General features: G+C 40.4%; 1 protein-coding gene across 2 annotated transcripts in view; it reads right to left on the minus strand.

Moving 5' to 3' along the window:
- The window catches only part of WWOX (WW domain containing oxidoreductase), a 539,453-nt gene that overhangs the window by 79,147 nt on the left and 440,984 nt on the right, over positions 1 to 19,322 (minus strand). Inside the window, exon 9 of one of the 2 annotated variants that reach the window (XM_052795422.1) lies at positions 13,792 to 13,842. The exons of the other annotated variant lie outside the window; for it this stretch is intronic. Within the exon in view, the coding sequence (XP_052651382.1) occupies positions 13,792 to 13,842 (51 nt within the window). The remainder of the gene's footprint in view (positions 1 to 13,791; positions 13,843 to 19,322) is intronic. 2 annotated transcript variants of the gene reach the window in all.

A 19,322-nucleotide genomic window follows, 5' to 3' on the forward strand; every position in this document is an offset into this window, starting at 1 on the left:
AATATGATCATATTCAGTGGTAATGACATCTCTCCCTTACAGGGGGAACATGGCACCTAACTAGAATATAACAGCTAGGTATTTATTAGGAGGGAAAAAAAAAAATTCTTAACACTACATTGGGCTTATTTAGAGAAGAGAACAAACTTTTTTTTCCAGATAAATCCCCCCAAATAATCTGTGACCTTCAAGTCCATTTATTGGACTACTCCTCATTTAGAAGTTATTGGATTTTTAACCTGAGAAAAACAGGTTAGACAACAGCCTGCTGTTTTAGAGTTAATTTCTTCTAAGAGGTCTGATTTTCAAAGAGTGTGGATAAACACAGAAAATAAATGTTCCTACCTCATTTTAACTAACAGGACATGTAACATATAGACATTGTCCTTACAAATATGCCTTATTTTCCTTCATGTCAGTTTAAAGGCACTTCTGTAGCCAGCATCACTAGCAGAGGAAAGGAATACAAGGCTTTTATCTGCACTTAGCCTATACCTGCCACAGGAGCTCGAAAATCAGTGTACAGAAGCCGCCTTTGGAGGTGACCTAATGTTCTCTTTACTTTGCACCATTCAGCCAAACCAGAGTTTATAAAACAACAACTCTTTATGAGATTTCCAGTAACATTAATTGTTGGTCACAAAACTTCAAAGAAAAACAGATATTTATAGCTCAATTCATGTTTCTTTCTTTTTTCTTTTCTTTTTTTTTTCCACACACTTTTACCACAACACTTTCCAATTTGGTTCCCATGAGCACACTGAAAACAGAGTTATACCCGCTTCCTGCTGCGGCAACCTCCTTAACCACTTCACTCCTGGTGTTTCTTGCTTTTTTTTTTTTTTTCCAGTGTTCATGTCTTTTCATTGTTTTCCCCAGTGTGTCACATTTGCATTTTCCCACATCACTTTATCATTCATCTTTGCTCTATTCAGCCACCCGCACAATAATTAAAATGGCATGGGAAATGAACTATATATACAAAAATTTGTAGATATATACAAACACACGTACGCCTATGTGTACATATAGAGAGATATATATAAACAAACTACACTGGGAAAACTTTTATTCAAAACAAAACACTACTTTTCATTAGAAAAATTACTTGCTAAATGTACCCATTTTTATAAACACGGAAGAGGGAGGTGGAAGCTCTTCAGATACGTATATTAAATATTTTCCTATTCCACTGAAGAACTGATATTCATAAACATTTATTTATAACAATGTAATCAGCATATTGATTATATTAAGCAATCCCTGTAAATCTCTATAAGCCGAGGTTAACAATCGCTTTTCAAATGCCATTAACCATCACCTTGCAGCTTTCTCTCTATTATATACCATAAAGTTAATCATGTGCAAGACAGTTTTTCAAGAGAAAAATCTGTTATACAGTGCAATGATCACCTTGGTATTTTCCTAGAACAAAGAAAAGGTCTTTCTTAAATAGGAAAAAGTCTATGCCATCAAAGAGTGGGTGCTGGGCAAGATAAATCATGGGTTTCCAGCAAAATTTCTCAGGTTCTCTCATTAAAGGCTAAACTCTGCAGACCTCTCTTCTAGCATTAAAAATCCCTGTGCCTGTTATCATGAAATCAGCCAAGACTTGTGTTTTTGTAGCACGTAAGCTGTACTGGTGTGAAGGTAGACGCAATGGTTGAATGAATGAGTCTCACAGAGGGAGGGCAGAGCCCTTCCACACTTCTCTAAAGCAGCTACCTCAAAGTAAGGTGGTCTCCCCAAACAGGATCAGAAATCTTCAAGTTTCAACATTTGGAAACCAAGTGTCACAGGATTTTATCCCTTGGCTCCGCTGAGATGTGCATGCCATGCTCAGAAAACAGCCAAGCACAGAGGTCCTTTGCTCAGCACTCATGGGGCTCCATATTAATTTCTCACCTAATAGGACATGAGATACAACGTGATATGCCACTGGCATGTACAGGAGGAGGTTGCTTATGTAAATGAAAAGATACATCCATAAATCACGCCATGTAAAGTCACTGACCATGCTTTACACAGTGATAATGAATGATCTCCTGTAGAAGTTAACAGAGTCAACTATTTCATTACATGTAACAGCAGTAGTGTCATACTGAAAGAAATTCAGGCTGTCTATAACATATATTTTTTCATTTGCTTACCAAATCAATATTTATCTCCCTCTATGGTAAATTAGATAAATTTATTTAACGTGGAAAAGTAACCATGTAGCTAGCATGAAGCATGAACTTATTAAAGTACCGTATGCTGCATATGATATTCAGGAGTTCAAGCCCTGCAAAGCATTTCACAGGGAAAGCATTCAGAAAAACATTTCAATTGATCTTTCTTTCCCCTCTCTAAGTTCCTTTGGCAACTGAGTTGAAACATAGGTGCCAAATTAGGGTAGCTCTAAGGTTTCTATTACTATTTGGCACACTAAGGAGCCAGTGATTTAAGACAATATGAGATGTCCATTAGCTGTAACAATGAATTCAAATGCTTAGAAGCCAGGCTATAAATCTACCCTCTTGGAAAGATTAACCACTGTTTGCCTAAAGTTAGCAACTCCATCTTTGAAGATAAAATGCAACGATGATCCCTCCCGCTAGTTCACTTGCCCCCACCGAGGACAACCCATAAGCTGCATCCCGCAGGAGCAGCAGCCGGGACAGGGGAGCATGGACAAAACAGTTGGGAAATGCAGCCTTTGGACCCCCGCAATCTCAGCGGATTAACTGAGTGCGGAGGTCGGGTGCCTCTCGGGCGCTCTCAACTCCCTCCTGCACCCCTGGGGCCACCCTGCCAGGACACCTACCCCAAAACTTCTGGAGTTCAGCAGTCAGGGCAGGCTCTGAAGAAAAATTATTACAGCAGAAAATCTCAAATGAGTTCCCTCTCCCGCCACCACAAAAAAAATCCCCCAGGGACTCTGCAGGTAGTCCTGAGAGAAGAGGCACTTCTGTGCTACCCTGAAAACAACCATTTATGAAGGGTTCCTGATGCGGCCTCGTGCAAGTGGCTTGACTGTCGCTTATGTCTTTACACTCTTAGGCCAAATGTAGCTTTTAATTCTGATTTTTGCTGAACCCATGCATAAATAAAGTCTTTGCCGCAGGTAATGGCAAGACGGAGCTGCTCTGTACCTATGTAGTCTAGGATACCTGAAGTTCAGCAGCGCAGGATGCTGGACATATGGCAAATAGTAGCTTATTTCTCACAGCCGATGACTGGTACATTGCTGCTCCATGTGCTAGAGATGGCAGATAGGAAGGGAGAGACAGGAATGGATAAACAGAAGAGTGGGTTAAAAAAAGAGAATATTTTGTCCTCCTGATGTGCCTAGATTGACAGTATGTCATTCACTTATCCACTGGACAGTTACACCATGGACAACAGCAAAAACTAGCAAGGTGCATGAATTTATTACCTCCATTCAAATTTTGTAGCAGGTTTTGGCAAGCTGCTAAAGCTGCTAATATAGCACTTATTGCGTTGATGGCCATAAACTCATTTGTAATACCATAAAACAAATTTGTATGATATCCACAAATCAATTGCTCCATTTAGATGTTATTTCTTACACAAACAAGTAACTGTGGTCTTGCCTAAGAGATACGTTAGAACCAAAATGGAAAAAAATAATCAGGGACAAAAGAAAAGGATACGACTACTCTCAGTAGTGTTCTCTCACCCTCCCTCCATCCTTCCACAAATTTCTGTTCCCAATGTCATTGAAAGCAGGGTCAAAAGGAGTGTTCAAAATGCAGTTCTGCTGGATGGTGCAGGCAGGTCTGTGGATATCATTTGTCTCAAGAAATAGATGTTTGCAACAGCAGCAAATGCCAAGACAGAGTAGAAAAAGAAACAGTCGTGCTCAACTATGGAAAAAGAAGAAACCCGCAGCACAAGGCCAAGAACACACAACCACTTCCTCTGAAAAGCTGCTACTCTCCTGTTTATGTTAGAACTAAGGTTTAGGGCACCCTTACCTCAATAGCCATGCTCACAGCAAATCTTTTAAGGCTTCAGAGGAAAAAAAAGGAAAAGACAGCTTTAAATAAAATCATCTAATAATGTTCTTCAGGAGACAACACTGCGTGCACTTTCAAAGCTCAGCTTCTAATTATTTGCTGGAGCATATAAATGCAGGCGTTTAACCTCCTGATTTGCAAACACAAAGGAAAGATGCCGACACAAATCAAATGGTGCGTATGCAAACAACCCCCATGCCCCACACGCTGGCTATGAAAACTCGGTAGTGCGCTGTTCGCCGTTTTCTTTTGAACATTATTTGTTATGCTATAAAGACAAATGAGGGTGCAGAATTTCCAAGGTTGGAGGACAATGACATAACATCTTCTAAATCCACATTTTACAATCCCTCCCTGCGTTTCTCTCACATTCTCCCACCACAAAGTAGCTCACAAATGATGATGTTCTAGATGTGGTGTTTTATAACAGCAGCGAGTGGTTAACCAACGTAAATCCCACAGAGAGCAAGGGTGGGCTCTCAGGGTAAGGCTTATTTAGGGCAGAGTGCTTCTTTCTATGAAAATGCAAATCAAAAGCAACTGAAACCCACCCAATTACATTACAGAAGAAATTTACCGTCAGTTTACAGAAAATGAAAGAAAACATTGGTGATTTATGTACAAAGGCCAGAACAGTGAGGCCTTCCAATGACGATGAACAAATAACACCACTCCTTTTTGCAATATTCTTACTGAACTCCCAAAGACTTCTACACTGAGAAGTATTACATCCCTACACCTTATTTTTAAAGAAAAAAAAAAAGTCATAATTTGCAATAATTGCAATTTTAAAGAAATGTATATAGCAACCAGCAGATATGCCTCCTACTGCACAGAAACACTGAAAAAAACCCAAAGATCAAATGCTGATTCATCTTCCTTCTACAATGACTGTGGTTTTCACAGGGACACTTAGCAAAGTGACATCAAGTACTGTTTTTAATGAAGTCAAGCATAACCTTTAAGTTCTGAGCAGTAGGTTTATGCCAACATTGAATGATTTGGGGGAACTCTAAGTTATGGATTTTTTTCTTTTAATTAATTTCTTAGCTGAAAGAGTTTGGAGATCTGATTAAACTTCCTGGTCAGACTTGTTTATACCATTGTAACAGAAAAAGAGCATCTAAATTCCTTTACACAACAGCAGTGTTATGCTAGTACCTGCAGAGCAGTCAGGCACTTCCACACGCTAAAGGGCTGGTGGAAAATAATCACTCTTACTACAGGTAGGAAAACGGCGTCAAAACCTGCTCCAAATAGTCGAAAACAGGAATAAAGTGCAACCAAACAGCTGAATAAAAGAAGAAGTGATCTAAGATCTGGCCGTGTGAATGGATGGTTAAAGCAGAGAGAGAGTTGTGGGCAGACTGCAGCCCCACGCCCACGAGTCTCTACCTTCTCACTGTGGGTTTGGAAAATAACGATCAAGAAAAAGGCAACGAGCAGAGAAAATTGCAAATCTAGGGAGAAACAGGAACGGGCTGTTGGCCTTGCAAGCTCAGCTCCAACATCCCGCTCAAGCTGGGAGGAGGGCTGGGGCCAGTCCCACTGCATCCCTCTCAACCCAGGAGGGCTCCGGCTGCTGTGGGGCAGGATAGAGACCGGGGCTGGACTGGGAGCAGGATTTGGTGCTGGGGGCTGCAGCCCCACAGCTGCGGGGCCCGGCCAGGAGAGGCAGGATGAGGCCCTGGGTGAGCACTGCTGTCCCACGCCGGTGCTGGCGCAGGGAACAGATGGCCCTCTGAACTAGGATGGCTTCTTAGTTCCTCAATGGAAAGTTTTATAATTTATTAAATCTACTTTTCTAGTTATCTAAAACTATTAACGCGATTGTTAAAATTCACAGCTTCCAGTTACTAAAGAAATGTGATTGTTTTATCTGGATTTCTATTATATGAATAAAATGTAACACTTTGTCTGGATAAAATGGCCCCAGAGTTTCATTAAAAAATAACAGCCTAATTCCCTAATATGAAGTTATTTTAAGTGTTTTATTAATATTGTCTTCTAAATGCACATAAGTGTGATCCCCCTTTAAGTGCAATATCTTTAGGGCTAGTTGTAATTGTATTTTTCTTATCAGTTGCTTGTGCCTGCATTTCAAATATTCATTGCTTACTTCAGGCACTTCACTCAGACAAGAAAGAGTGCAGTGAAAAACTGTTTAATCTGGACACTATTTGAATATGAAACTTTTCAGTCCCCTGTACAACCGTTCTCGTCCCTTTTAAGCAACTCAAACTACCACTGACAAAATTCCTACGGTGCCTATTTATCTTGCCATGAATTTCATCTGTTAAAACAAAACTATAAATAAAAATCAATGTGAAACATGAAAAGCCAACCTGACACATGGAATGAAATCCTCATCCCAATCAAGTCCACAGCAAATTAAATTACGTGTAAAGGCTATGACTTGTCTCATCTAACTTTAGGCATCTACCAGGGGTGCCAGGTTTCAGATCCTACATACGCTGGAGGCCCTGGGTGGAGAAAGGAAAGAGGCACCTCTAGTGGGCAATTTTGATTTTATTGGGTGTCTGGAGGCACGTCCTGCTTTCCCTTGGCTGGAGGGTGCCGAGAAGCCCAGCTCTTACCTTAGGAGCATTGGTACCTAAAAATAAGTGGAGGTATCCAGGGTGAAGCACGTCAGTTAAAGGAAAGAATCACATTTCTTTTATTTAACTTGTTTTAAAGGAGAAAAGGATGCTTTCTCTGAGGAAGAAGAAGGGTTTAAAGAATTTCTGTTATACCATTAGTGTTGGCCAGTTATTAATGACAAGGAAGGGAGAGAGAGCCACCAAAAAACTTTGGAGAGGTGACTGGTTCTTTGTTTGTGCTGGATACAAGGCAGAGCAAAAGGCAGCACAAACTGCACGTCTTCACAGTTTCCAAGCCCGGCAATAGGCATCACATTACATGATGTCTTTGAATTTGTCTTTGCAGGGTCACACATATGCAGCTGGGAAACCACAGGAGGGTGTTGTGACAATTTTACAGCAAAATTATAAAATGGAGATGTGTGGCAAACATAATTTTTCTATCACTATCCAAATACAGCTGTAATTATACACTAATTTTCCCCAGTGACTCCTCTGTGGGCCCTGTATTCCTGAGAAACTTTGCCCTCCTCACGCCTCTCTCTTATGCTCGAGGGTTATTGAGAACGGGGTGGGTTGAAGAGTCAGGGATTTTCTATGAGCTTTTTATATGAGCTTTTCTGCATCTTGGTATTGCTTCAGGAATGCGAAATGGGGCCAAGCATATCTGACCAGAGAAGCTGGGCAAAGGAGTTTTAAACCGTACTCTCTATTTTGTTAAGTTTTATCTTCGGACATGTATAGAAAAAGGCACTGATTGATTATTGCTGAGTAGGGTTTTCCCTTTCCGGAGAGAATCCCAAAATCAAATTTACTAGGAGGAGGTGGGAAAAGTGCAGCTCAGCATTCAGATGATCCGCTCCTGTTATTTATATCAGGGCGCAGGCTCCTGCCAGCAGCCCTTTGGTCTGAATGCCACAGCACAACCGTGGTCACCTATCCAGACTACCTGGAGCCCTCCAGGTAAATCTATACGCTGTGGCTGACGGGGGTAAGTTTTTGTTACAGGGCTTATGATTTAAAACACCCTGAGCACCAGGTATCCCTGGAGCAGAGGACAAAAGGACAGGGTTACATCGCCTTCCTGACCGCATCTGCGCAAGGGGAAGGACTTTTGTCGTCTTGCTTCAGGGTTCCTGTGGCTGTATCTAACAGCAGACTTCAGAGACTAATGTTTATAAAACTTCGGGTAAATGCAGTTTTTCCTGGTTTTGCTTCCCAGCAACACAGGTTTAAGCAAACGATAATGAGAAAAAGAGAACAACATTTCTTTAATAGCACAAAATGACTTTCCCCTTTACGTGTGCATTAGCTAGCTGAAGATGGTAATCCACAAACAGGCCAAAACAACTACTTATTTTTTAATCTTTTCCTATGTTAATTCCTGAAAACACTTGGCCGCACTTGCTTCATGTTTCCTGTCTATTTTCTATGGCTTACTGAGCAAGACTGACATGCAGACAATTTCTAATTTATTTTTCCCCAAAGTTAAATCTTTTTGGTAGCATTTTTTCCTCAGCCGATAGCGTGACTGTTCTTGTTAGCACAATGAAGCCACATAAGACTGTTAGATGGATACTTTTTGTATGTCTATACATACCAATAAACTGAGATGAATAATCCACCTCTGCACACTTCAGGTTTGCGTATTGGCTGAATAACAAAAGCACATATGAAGAGGTTTGATGGCAAATTGGGACTTTTTTTTATTTTGCTTTTTATTTAAGCAGTCCTGTCCATCACTGGAATAAAGCTGTTTTGAACACGTTCCCAATCATTTGGCTCTCGTACTAAAGTTGGTGTTTGCTGGTCATGCCACAACTTAGTAATGATTAATGTGAAGTTTACAGTGTCTGCACAGGATGCTCAAGAGGACTGGAAACTCAAAATGATATTCATCATACTGGCTCTCAGGCCAGTGCCACATGCTGAGGTTTTCTACATCCAGATACATGCTGTCTCAAGTAGAAATCCACTAAGTCAGAAAACATCTCCTTTTCTTTACTTCATAATATTCCATAAGGGAGAGTTATTTGGAAAAACATAACAGGAAACAAAATTCATTTTCAGATAATTTGTATCACTCTGTGATCTGATAAATTATGATTAAATTACTCACCAAGAGCTTTAAACTGAAGTAGACATAGCATGTAAAACAGAGGGACTAATTTAATTTATATTTAATTACAATATTAAACTATGTGCATACAGGAGAGGGTCGTATCTGAGAAAGTCTTATCACAAGAAAATGGGTTAACACAAATATAGTCCACCTTTTCTCTGTTGAAATAATTGGCTAGTAAAATTAACCGATCCAGATACATTCACCCAACAGCCCACAGAAAGCTTTACTGGATACAACATACACTAAGCTGTCTGAAATACACAGGCTAGAAAACATGCTCAGGGCACTAAGCCTCCACCCTGCGTGCCTGAGAAGATGGAGAGACTGCATCTTGTCCTTACGGAAGGACTGAAGGCACATAAAACATTATTACCCTGCATATAAAGGGTCTGCACAGGGGGGACCTGGGCTTTCTAGCATCAAGGGTACTGGAAAACCCCCCACATTAACTGAAAATAAAGCAACTTTTGCCGTTTAGTCTGTTGAGATGACTGGAGCTACAGTCCAGACAGTTACTTGCTCAGAAAGGGAATTCCATGTACTGCAGACCCTGACTCAGTAACCAGTTCAGCATATGTTTTAGTATTTTTCTCAGCCAGACTTGGCTGACAACTGAAGGCATGGCTGCAATAGAAATGATAAATACAAAACCAATATACTTCCTATAAAGGACACAGAAGTATTCTTTAACAGCAGTAATTTTATGACTTGCTTTTCCAGATTCAGCTGATTATAGGTAACAGCATGGATGCTCTGCTTCTTTGAAAATCAGGCTCTAATTGTGCAAGACTTGAACCAGGATACACAGTAATTCACTGGAAAAACACAGAAGAGCACAACTTTCACCTGCAGTATGCTCATCCTGGATGGCTTATCCCACTCCACCAGTAAGATGGACAAGGTTGCTTTTCCATAGGACTGAGTTTGCCAAAAAGTACTGCAGGAAATTCCCAGGGAGATCAATAGTGTGGTTTTCTAATGTGCACTCGATATGCTTCCCAGTGGAAAACATACTTTCTGTAACACTTAAAAATTCAGTAAAATGCCTCCATATTTGCACTGACAAAGCAGGAGGGACTCTATTATAGTAACCACAGGCTTGGCTGTTTAGAGTAGGTTGTAACATGCAATAACACGGACAAAGCTAAAAATGTAACTTAAAAGGAATGTAAGAAAAAATTATTTCACGGCACCTCCCACCTATGCAGAAACCGCTGCTATCCCATTGACCATATCCCACAGTCAGCACTCTGCAACCTGAGGGACTTCCAAGCTTCCCAGTTAGCATCATCCAGCCTCAGTCATTTTCTTTTAATCCTTCTTTTGAAATGACACGCATTATTGACACTTTTTTCCTAATACTTTGCAACGTTTTCTAACAACTTTACAAACGTCAATCACGCTTCATTCCAGAAGCCCTATTGATTTCCTCACTTGCACTGTATCTGGTCTACTTTAAAGTTATTCCACATCACATCTAGCATATAATAAATAGAAAGGTGCTGCAGGACCTGCGCTATGTGGTTTTACTTATTTCTCAAGAAGAACATAGGCTCTTCTTTCCATCATGTGAGAGTGCAAAGTCTTTATCCTGATCTCAAGGACATTTGCAATAACCGTAAAGAGTTCAGATCACAGATGATTTAGTACGTGCGAGTGACATACAGAAAAATACTTTATTTTGGTCTATGTGAAAGCTTTACAGAACAAGCATTGTTGTGGGATGCATACTGTATTGAAAAAAACCCTTAGCAAATACAGCACTTAACAAATTAGTGTCTAAAACCAGGGCTTCCCATGGCTGCTTAAGAAATACACATGCTCCTTAATAAAAATGGGCACTTGATTTGTTATTAATTCTTCACGTCCTTGGACAAAAGCCAAAAACATTTCAGTAAGAGTCTGTATGGTAACAGTCATACCTAGAACTATTTCACATGCAGATAATTGCTGAGGAAGTTTCAAAACACTGGAAGTTATCTTCTAACCTACCTCCAAACTTTTCTTTCTAACCTGGATCTCAACTATAAAAGTTGTTGTCTTCATTTTTTTTCCTTTTTAAATATACTCACTCATCTGCAAAATTCTTAGTGGAAAACTTTGGTTTTCCTCTTCCCAGACTAGACACAAATTTCCACCTGATGTGATTTGAAATGCCCCACAAAACTAGATTTAAAAACATATCATGAACGTATATTTTAGCAACAAAGAACACTGCAATGTCGGAGCTGAAATGCACAGTAATTTCTCAGATAGGAGGATCTTAACCGCTTCAGAGGTACAGGTGGTTTATTTTTCCAAACAACCCAAAAGTTCAGTATATATAATGACGCCCTGTGCATATGTGTGAATTTTGACAAATTATTTGCCTCAAGTCTGAGAAGAAAACTAGAAGTACTGCATTATTTCTACTTTTTTCTTTTGTGCCCCCCCCTTTTCTTTTAGAAACTTGTTACCTATTGCTTGAAGTGAAAAGGAACTCTCAAATCCCACGTTAGCCTCTTGAATCAATACAGCCGGAGACATATTAAGCATTTGTTCCACACAAGCCTGACAAAGTTCATTTTGAGGAGATGTTTGTTCTTTTACGAGAATGAAATTCTCAACCATTATTTTTTTTTCCTGAGATCAGCGTGATTTAAAATAGACGAGCTACCAATCAGATACGGGTGTTTATAATTGGATTCCTAGCAACTCTTGCTATAATGACAGCAAAACACTGAACATGAAGATACTATGATCCACCGTACTGAAAGAGTTAAATTTACAATGTCTTCCCCATCACCAGTACTTTAAGGAAAAGTAGAGGGTTGGGGTTTTTTTGTCTGGAGAGGAAACTGTCACTTTGTGTTTTCAGGTTTGTAGAAAAGCCTTTTTTAATGTAAACATTCATTAAACTAATTTGAAGTTGTCATTACTCTCCTCCCCTGCTGCTTTATATCAGATTATTCCTAAGTGCTTGGTGAAGAGCCCCATAAACACACAGTCTATTTCCCTGCAGGGTATAATCACACAGTTTGCACTGTGATTTATGCTGTATGGCACTGGTGAGTGTCCTACACTTTGAAAGGGCTTAGTTCTTCAGCAGATGCACTACTCCCTTTATATTTAAACAAAGTTCAGCTAACCCTCCCAGTCTATTACAGACATTGTTTAGCTCTTTTGCTTCACAATAAGGCTTGTTAAGTACTGATTAAATACAAATCAGTGACACTTTTAATTAAGGAAATGGGAATTCAGAAATAATTGCCTTTAAGTTTCAATAAAAACATTTTACAACTGTTCTCTTTCCTTCCCCCTTCCCACACCATCAAGAAACCTCTCTAATTTGGAAAGGAACAGACTAGAAATCTGATTTGGATTTTGGTGGAAATACTAATTCTGACTCTAGAGGATCTTTTCTGACATCTTTTATAAATTCACATCCCAGAGGAAGTTCTATGATGCTGTCTTGAGCAGAGAAAGCAAGATCATTTTGCTCTGGAGACTGAAAACCTGAGGATAGCTGGCGTTATCAGTGTCTGCTGTGTTCCTGAATATCGGAGGCCTCGGAAAGATAAAATTTCTCTCATAGATAAGATAACCAGTGACGATTTCAGTCTACTCCGCTAACAAATGTTAATCTAGAAAATACAGCAATTACTTCAATAATAAAAACACTCTTCAGGCGTTGCATTTATACACTTTAGATAGTTTGTGCGTGGCGGGCGCCAATAACGAGCTGAAAATGCAACACTTCTCTCCTGCAAGGAGTCCCGACGGAGCGCATCACTTCGGGAAGAGAGCGCGGAGCACTTGACACGCCTGCAGAAGGGTTACAGACGCGAGGCTCCGGGAGCTGCTACTCATCCAGCACTCCTTTGCCTCCGTTTTCCCCCCTTGTGAGATTGAAGTGAAGGCGCACTCGGCCCAAGTCAGTACCTCTGCGTACTCTCGACGTCCAGCACCATCCAGCTGCGCCGCTCACAAACGTGAGAAGCGAGAGACAGAAGCGGCCGCCTCGCTGCCACCGCTGGGGGTTTGTAGGAGAGCCCACAGCTCACCCCGTGAGTGCAAAGTTCACCTTCCAGGCATCAATAGGTAAAGATTTCCCTCGTCTGATAAATCCCTCTATTTTTTCAGGGCTCGGGGATCAACAGCCAACAAGCAGAAGCAAAGAGGAGGACGCGCTGTGAAAGCGGAGCCAATATCCGCTAGCTGTGCTGCTGGCAGAATCGCCGTTGCAGCACGCCCTGGTCTCCAGAACTATTTTTGGCCATTACTGCAGATGTAATCCTGTGAAGTTCAGGAAAACTGGCAGGAGCACAATTCAGATGGCTAACTTAAAATAAAATTAACAGCCCTCTTCTTCACCTTTTAGATCCCTTCTCCCACCTCTCCCCCTTTCTGTTACGATAGCAGCTAAATCCAGGTCTGTGCTACAGGGAGAGTACTCAGCAGAACCAACAGTTTATTTTTATTAATTTAAACCTTAGTGGTACCTAGTTAAGATAATGAAGGTTCTCTATTTTTCATCACAAATAATGACTTCTGTTAAAGAAAATGTAATTTACAGTACATACATAGGACAAACAAAAGTAAATCCTAATAGTGCATTTGAAGAGAACAAAAAAATAGGACAGACACTTAGTACGAAACATACTCCTTGCAATTAAAATCAGAATGTGCTTTTCTATTTACCTGCTTGTGACTAATGGATTCAGCTAAGATACATTTCACATTAATATCACATTGTATTTTCTAAACATAGTGTAGCTGTTAACATATTTATAGGTTAGCAGTAGTAAAGACCTGTACTTGGATGTAACATTTTAAAGAAATATTTGTCAGAATACCAGGAACAACTATTCAAACAAATTAAGCCTAAATGCTAAAAAGAGCCAGCGACAAATTCAGAAGTGCATGAGTGGCACTTTAAGTTCCACAATATCAGCGTAAATTGATGTAAACCTACCCACCCAGGGAAAGGAAAGGTGAGAAAATAGCAGGAAAAGCAACTAACAGAAAGGTGTAAAATAAATTATGTGTGGTGGGAAAGTTTTACCTGACACCTCTTAGATGGTTTTCCTCTTACCACACCTTTTCTCTCTTCTCCCTGTGAATTACACCGATTCGCATTATGTAGAAATGATGAGCAATGCACCATTTAATTTGGCATATTCAATTCCAGGAATCTTAAAAAAAAAATCTTAAATTGTACCTGTTTAAAGCCAGCTCCTCCAGTCACACGATGCTATAAACATTTATCAATCTGACATGGCAAGGCTGGGCCCCCATTATTATCCTTTTGTGACCTGCACAGCTGGTCCAAAAAACAGTTGTCTCCAATTATGCCCACAGATAATGGTGGGTAAATTCAGCTGTGCAGTATTAGCTCAACCTAAATATGATCCCATTTGACTAATTTCCTAATTCTTAGCAGGGTGCTTAAAGAACCTATTATCATGCAGACTCAAGGAACACAGAAGTCTGGTTATTTGCATCTGTTCTGTGAAAGACATTTATCAACTGTGCCACAAATTAGAAGTTTGCAGCTAACGGACTAATTTGTTACCTACATATACCAATCACAGACACTCGGTGCCTAAAATAATTGCATCTGGAGTTTGTTTAAACTTTCAATGTTCCATAAATGGGTGTTTGTTTCCAACCAATATATCTTATAATTAAACAGCTTGAAATAGGAAAGGTTGAAATTGGGTCAAAAAAGATATATCCTTCATGAAATCATGTGTGTATTCATTAACCCAGCTGGAATGCTGTTATTGGCACGATTGTTGCTACTTGACTGAACTGTGATCATAAAGGTTATTAAATGGGTTAAAAATAAGGCAGCAGAAAAATGGAAATTACTTGCATACATAACCATGCTTTTTGCAAAAAAGCAAATTGTGTAGCATGGTTTGTATGCTGTGGAGTACAATTTGCCATGCATTACACCATTTGGGTTTTTTGAAATCTGATTAATCTTCTCAGTAGCCTAACATAAACTCCTAGAGCTGCAGGCATATTGATATTTGGATTTTCTTCCTAGATTTGCTTCTCTCTAATCTTCTTCCTGAACACATCTGTTACTGAATCAATCTGCAGCGTTGTTTCTCCGCAAACTTCACACGTCCATGTGGACTTTCTTTGACTTTCTCATGCCTCAGCTGAGTCTGCTCTGAGCTCTAACATACTGTCATATAGCAGCCCTCATCCCATGTCTTCTGTAGGGTCCAAAACAAATTCGGACTCAATTTTCAAGATCCTTCAGAGATATCATTCTGGGTTTAGCCAGAAACATATATGAAGGAGATGTATACGCGCTTCCTCATATCTTGCCATACTTGTCATCTTTCCTTCCCTGTCAACACATTTCCTACATTTCTCAACAAACCAAACTTCTTTGTCTCCTTTCCTCACCTCTGTCATTATTTCAGGAATCTGTCCATGTTCGAGCACTTAATTATGCTCTTACTTTATGTACTGCTTGAATCTTCATACCTCCTGACTGACTTGCAATGTTCTGCATCAAGCTATTCATGCTAAGGTGACAAGAAAGTGATACCAGCACATCTATCCATGAACAGACTCATGTTAAAGGCTTACTGTGCTTGACTACCTGAAGGGTAATTATTTCCTAGATAAGTCACATTTCCCCAAGTGGATCAGATTTTAAGGAATAAAATTTTCTGCTATTACAAAAAAAGAGAAATAAAAACTCTGAAGGCATTGCAGAGACAGAGGAAGTTTCCCCAGGCAATAGGAAGGCAAGGATATGCTCATACTGAAACATTTATAAAGGAAGACCACAAGAAACCTGGCTGAAAGTGATGGGAAACAGTAGGATTCAGTAAAGATGCTATATATTCAAAAAGGGAACCTCAATCAAATGGTCTGTGATCAGATCCTCAAGAATAATCAATAGTGATGTGGAAAGTGATGCAGAGATGCTGCTCAGGCATTTTGTAATGCACAGACATGCACTATCTAAAATGAAGGTGATTCATTTTGGCAAGGTTCTGCCTTCTTCAAATATTACAAGTCTTAAGGGACAAAAGTTGTAACCAGAGGACCTTTAAAGCTGGACCTCTGGGAAAGTAGGCACTCCAACTTATTTTTATGGGGAGAGAGAAAAAGGAGGAGAAATCCTAAAACTGACAAAAGACTAAGTTGAGATTCAGTGTCCAGATAGGATGGTGGAGATACCAAAGACCTATCCACACCTATTCACACCAGGGGAAATGGATGATAAGTTTGACCAGACATAAATGCAGCAGCCTAGAAAGGGAGCTGGGAGGTGATGACATTTTCACATAAGCTCCTTTATCACACCAGGGCAGTTATCAATCTGGGTAGCTCCTTGATTTCTGTAGTCCTACCTACCACCCTGATTCCTCAAATCTCAGATCTCTTTTTTTTTTCCCCTGGCCAGCAATTCTTATCTTATCTACACTGTAAATAACCAAAACTTTACTGCTTGACCCCCAGCTTTACAGTCTTCTGTCTCAGTCTCTGTAAATTCATCACTGAACCAGACTTCACCCCTGCCTTCCTGATACGGTAGGCTTCATCTCATTCCTGTGCAGGGAGAGCTTGCAATCAGATATGAAACAATCTGTTTATTACTTAAAAAATTCTTTTTTTAGAAATAAATTCACTCTCAGTGCAGCTTGGCAAACCTACTGACTCGAGTGTCCTGTTCAGAGCAGAGCTGTATCAAAAGCACGCTCAAAGAAAACTTTCATATTTATTCAGACATTCCCTTGCACATGGGCACATTCCTCACGGGTTTCCATCCTGACCTGGCATGGAGATTAATTTTGCTTTGGTGATGATTTAGCCTTTGATCCCCTATTGAGCCCCAGGACAAACTGATAGTTGTGAGGTGGTTACTGGGATATGAATGCTTTGCTATTAGGCGATTGACTGACATCCCATCCTTGTTTCACATAAATCCTGTTCTCAATATTGATAATAGCTTTCAATTCCTGCTGGCGTGAGCAGGAGCTGACTGGATAACCAGGAAATGAAAGATGTAACCAGCCCCTTGAGTGATCCTACCCGTTGAAAAAAAAAAATTGATGAATGACAAAATGCAAATAGTACATTGCATCAGAGAGACAATTATCACCATAAACTCTACATGTTTAGATATATATCCAGTATGCATGGGGGGGGGGGGGGGGAATGCATTTTTCAGTTAGGTAATGTTTAACCGGGTTTAGCAGTAATTTTGTATTCTACTAATAAATTGCCTGCTAGTGAACAGGACAAAGAAAGGGTAAAATCTAAGATGCTGGGAGTGAACAAGACTGCTGGATGGCAAGTGGTATTGTGACCACTCAGTTATGGTTGTCGCAGCGATATAACAAAACCTTGGGTGTGGTGACTGCCAATAAAGCAGAAGAGAATTGGCCCCCACAGAAACTCTGCAGTGACCTTGTCCTGCCGGGGACTGTGAGTGAAATAGGACACGCACAAACACTGACTGCCTAAACCCAGGGTGTTTGTAGAGCAGCTCATAGCAGCTTTCTTTGGGAAAGATACAGTATTCACAATATGAAGCATGATCCTCATAGCACAAGTGTCACTGAAGCTGGGGATAAATAGGATGGAGCATATCAGAACTAAGTGCAAGCTTTGAGGAATTTGTTTAGGTTAAATTCCACAAATTTTAGGATGGTGATAATAATGGTCATTATGGACCAAGTATTTTCCAGCAAAAATGCCTTCAAATTGAAAACACACTAAACTAACGCTTAGTGAGAGCAGTTGGTAAAATGTTACTTCTAGTGAATTACAGTTGTCTTCTTTCTTCTCTGATAATTTGCGACAATTGCATCCTAATGCTATTTCATTGATTTTTACTCCAGTTCAGCTCCCATGCTGGGTTCAGTCAGGGTGACAATACACAAACATTAACCTGCTATAGGGAGACCTACTACGCACACTTGCTTCATAGAAAAATCCTATAGAATTCAAAAGGAGTGGATTTTAACATAGCTCTACAGATATTCCTTTAGAAATCCATAGAATTGAATCAGAAGTCATATAGGTGACCTCTTTCTTAAGCTTTCATGGGAATTCTGATATATTCATTTAAAAAGAGGACGCAGAGAATTTGTTGATACATTGAAGCTGTTACTTTACAAAATGCTATACCTCTGTTTTGTATATCTGCTTTTGCTGATAAGGTCTTTAGCATCAACTTACCAGACCAGAGACAATAGATAGCGTTAATCTGAACTAACACGCTTTGACTGAATGACTACTATGATAAAGCTGAGAACTATTTTTCTCTGCAGGGAACTTCATTTGGAGAGTGGGAAATTCCCAGGCACCAAACAATGATGCCAGGTGTTGGAAGAGGGAAACTTAACGCCGAGAAGGCTCACAGAGGCATGCGAAGCTGCAGGAGATGAAAGAGGAACCCGCTAAACTGAGAGAAGACCCAGATGAACATTGATAGGAAGGGTTATAGAACGATTCCAGCCATGGCATCAGCTGATTTCCATAATGGCCAGTTAAAGTGGGAGGACTCCCTGGTTCAGATGGCAAGCAGTGAGTTACAGAAGGATTCTGGCCCAGCAGACCTTAGCTACAACATGTAAAAAATGCTTGAGTGATGAGAAAATAAAGTAAATAAGCACAGAATTCATTTTTGTCTACATCCGTGTATCTCACAATTCAAAATAAACAGCAGTCGTGTCTCAGAGTCCTCTGCAAAGCCCGTGTTATATGCTGTACTAACAAAGATAAACTACAAAAGCAAAATTGTCAAACTCTAGAAAAAATAAAGACCTGTGGGAGAGAGGAAGTGCTAGAACTTCCAGCAGTGCTTCTAGCTCTTTGGGTAAATATTTGTTAAGTTCAGTCCCCTCATGGACCAAACCATAGAACTACCCAGAGTTTCTATAAGAAGTTTCAGAATCAGTGTTGGCGCAGAAAACTTCTGTGTCGTCATGGGCCTGTGCTCTGGCACGTCCTCAGAGACCTGCTTCTCTTCTCCCTCCCAACCTCGGTATGGACAATTCCCACCAGGCTGCGTGGAGCAGAAACAAAGCCACTCACAAGGAGCTTGGATATCCTCCTTCACAAGCTGTCCTGTGCAAATCAAACTCCCAGGTTCCAGCCTGCCCCTTGGCAGAGCTTGCAGGGAGGCTGTGTTGTATGCTTTGGGAACAAAGCGGCGCATTCTCCTTTCATCTCTATTTTAATTGTTCTGCACGCATCCAGGTTCTGCAGCGGCCTTTCCAAAAGTATCTCCTAGAATCAGGTCTCATTTCTACCATGAGGGTCTATGCTATCAAGAGATGCCCTGAACCCCTGAGGGAAGTAAGGGAAGAACCAAAAAATTTGTATCGCTTCAAGGAGATGCGCATCCCAGGCGTCTAAACTTAGACTAGTGCCTACCTCTTCACTTTATGTTCACCTGATGTCACAACCATTACCCGAGAAGTGCGGTGAGAAAAAGGTTTGAGAAGTGGGTATTTATTTTCTTTCACAGTCTGTCCAGCTGGGTTGGCCACCACAAGACGTTTTGCACTTCTCCACCAGTCAAGCATGATGCCTTAACTTAAATAGCACAGG

This window comes from Harpia harpyja, chromosome 9 (assembly GCF_026419915.1).
Source record: "Harpia harpyja isolate bHarHar1 chromosome 9, bHarHar1 primary haplotype, whole genome shotgun sequence".
In the NCBI taxonomy this organism is placed as follows: Eukaryota; Metazoa; Chordata; class Aves; order Accipitriformes; family Accipitridae; genus Harpia; species Harpia harpyja.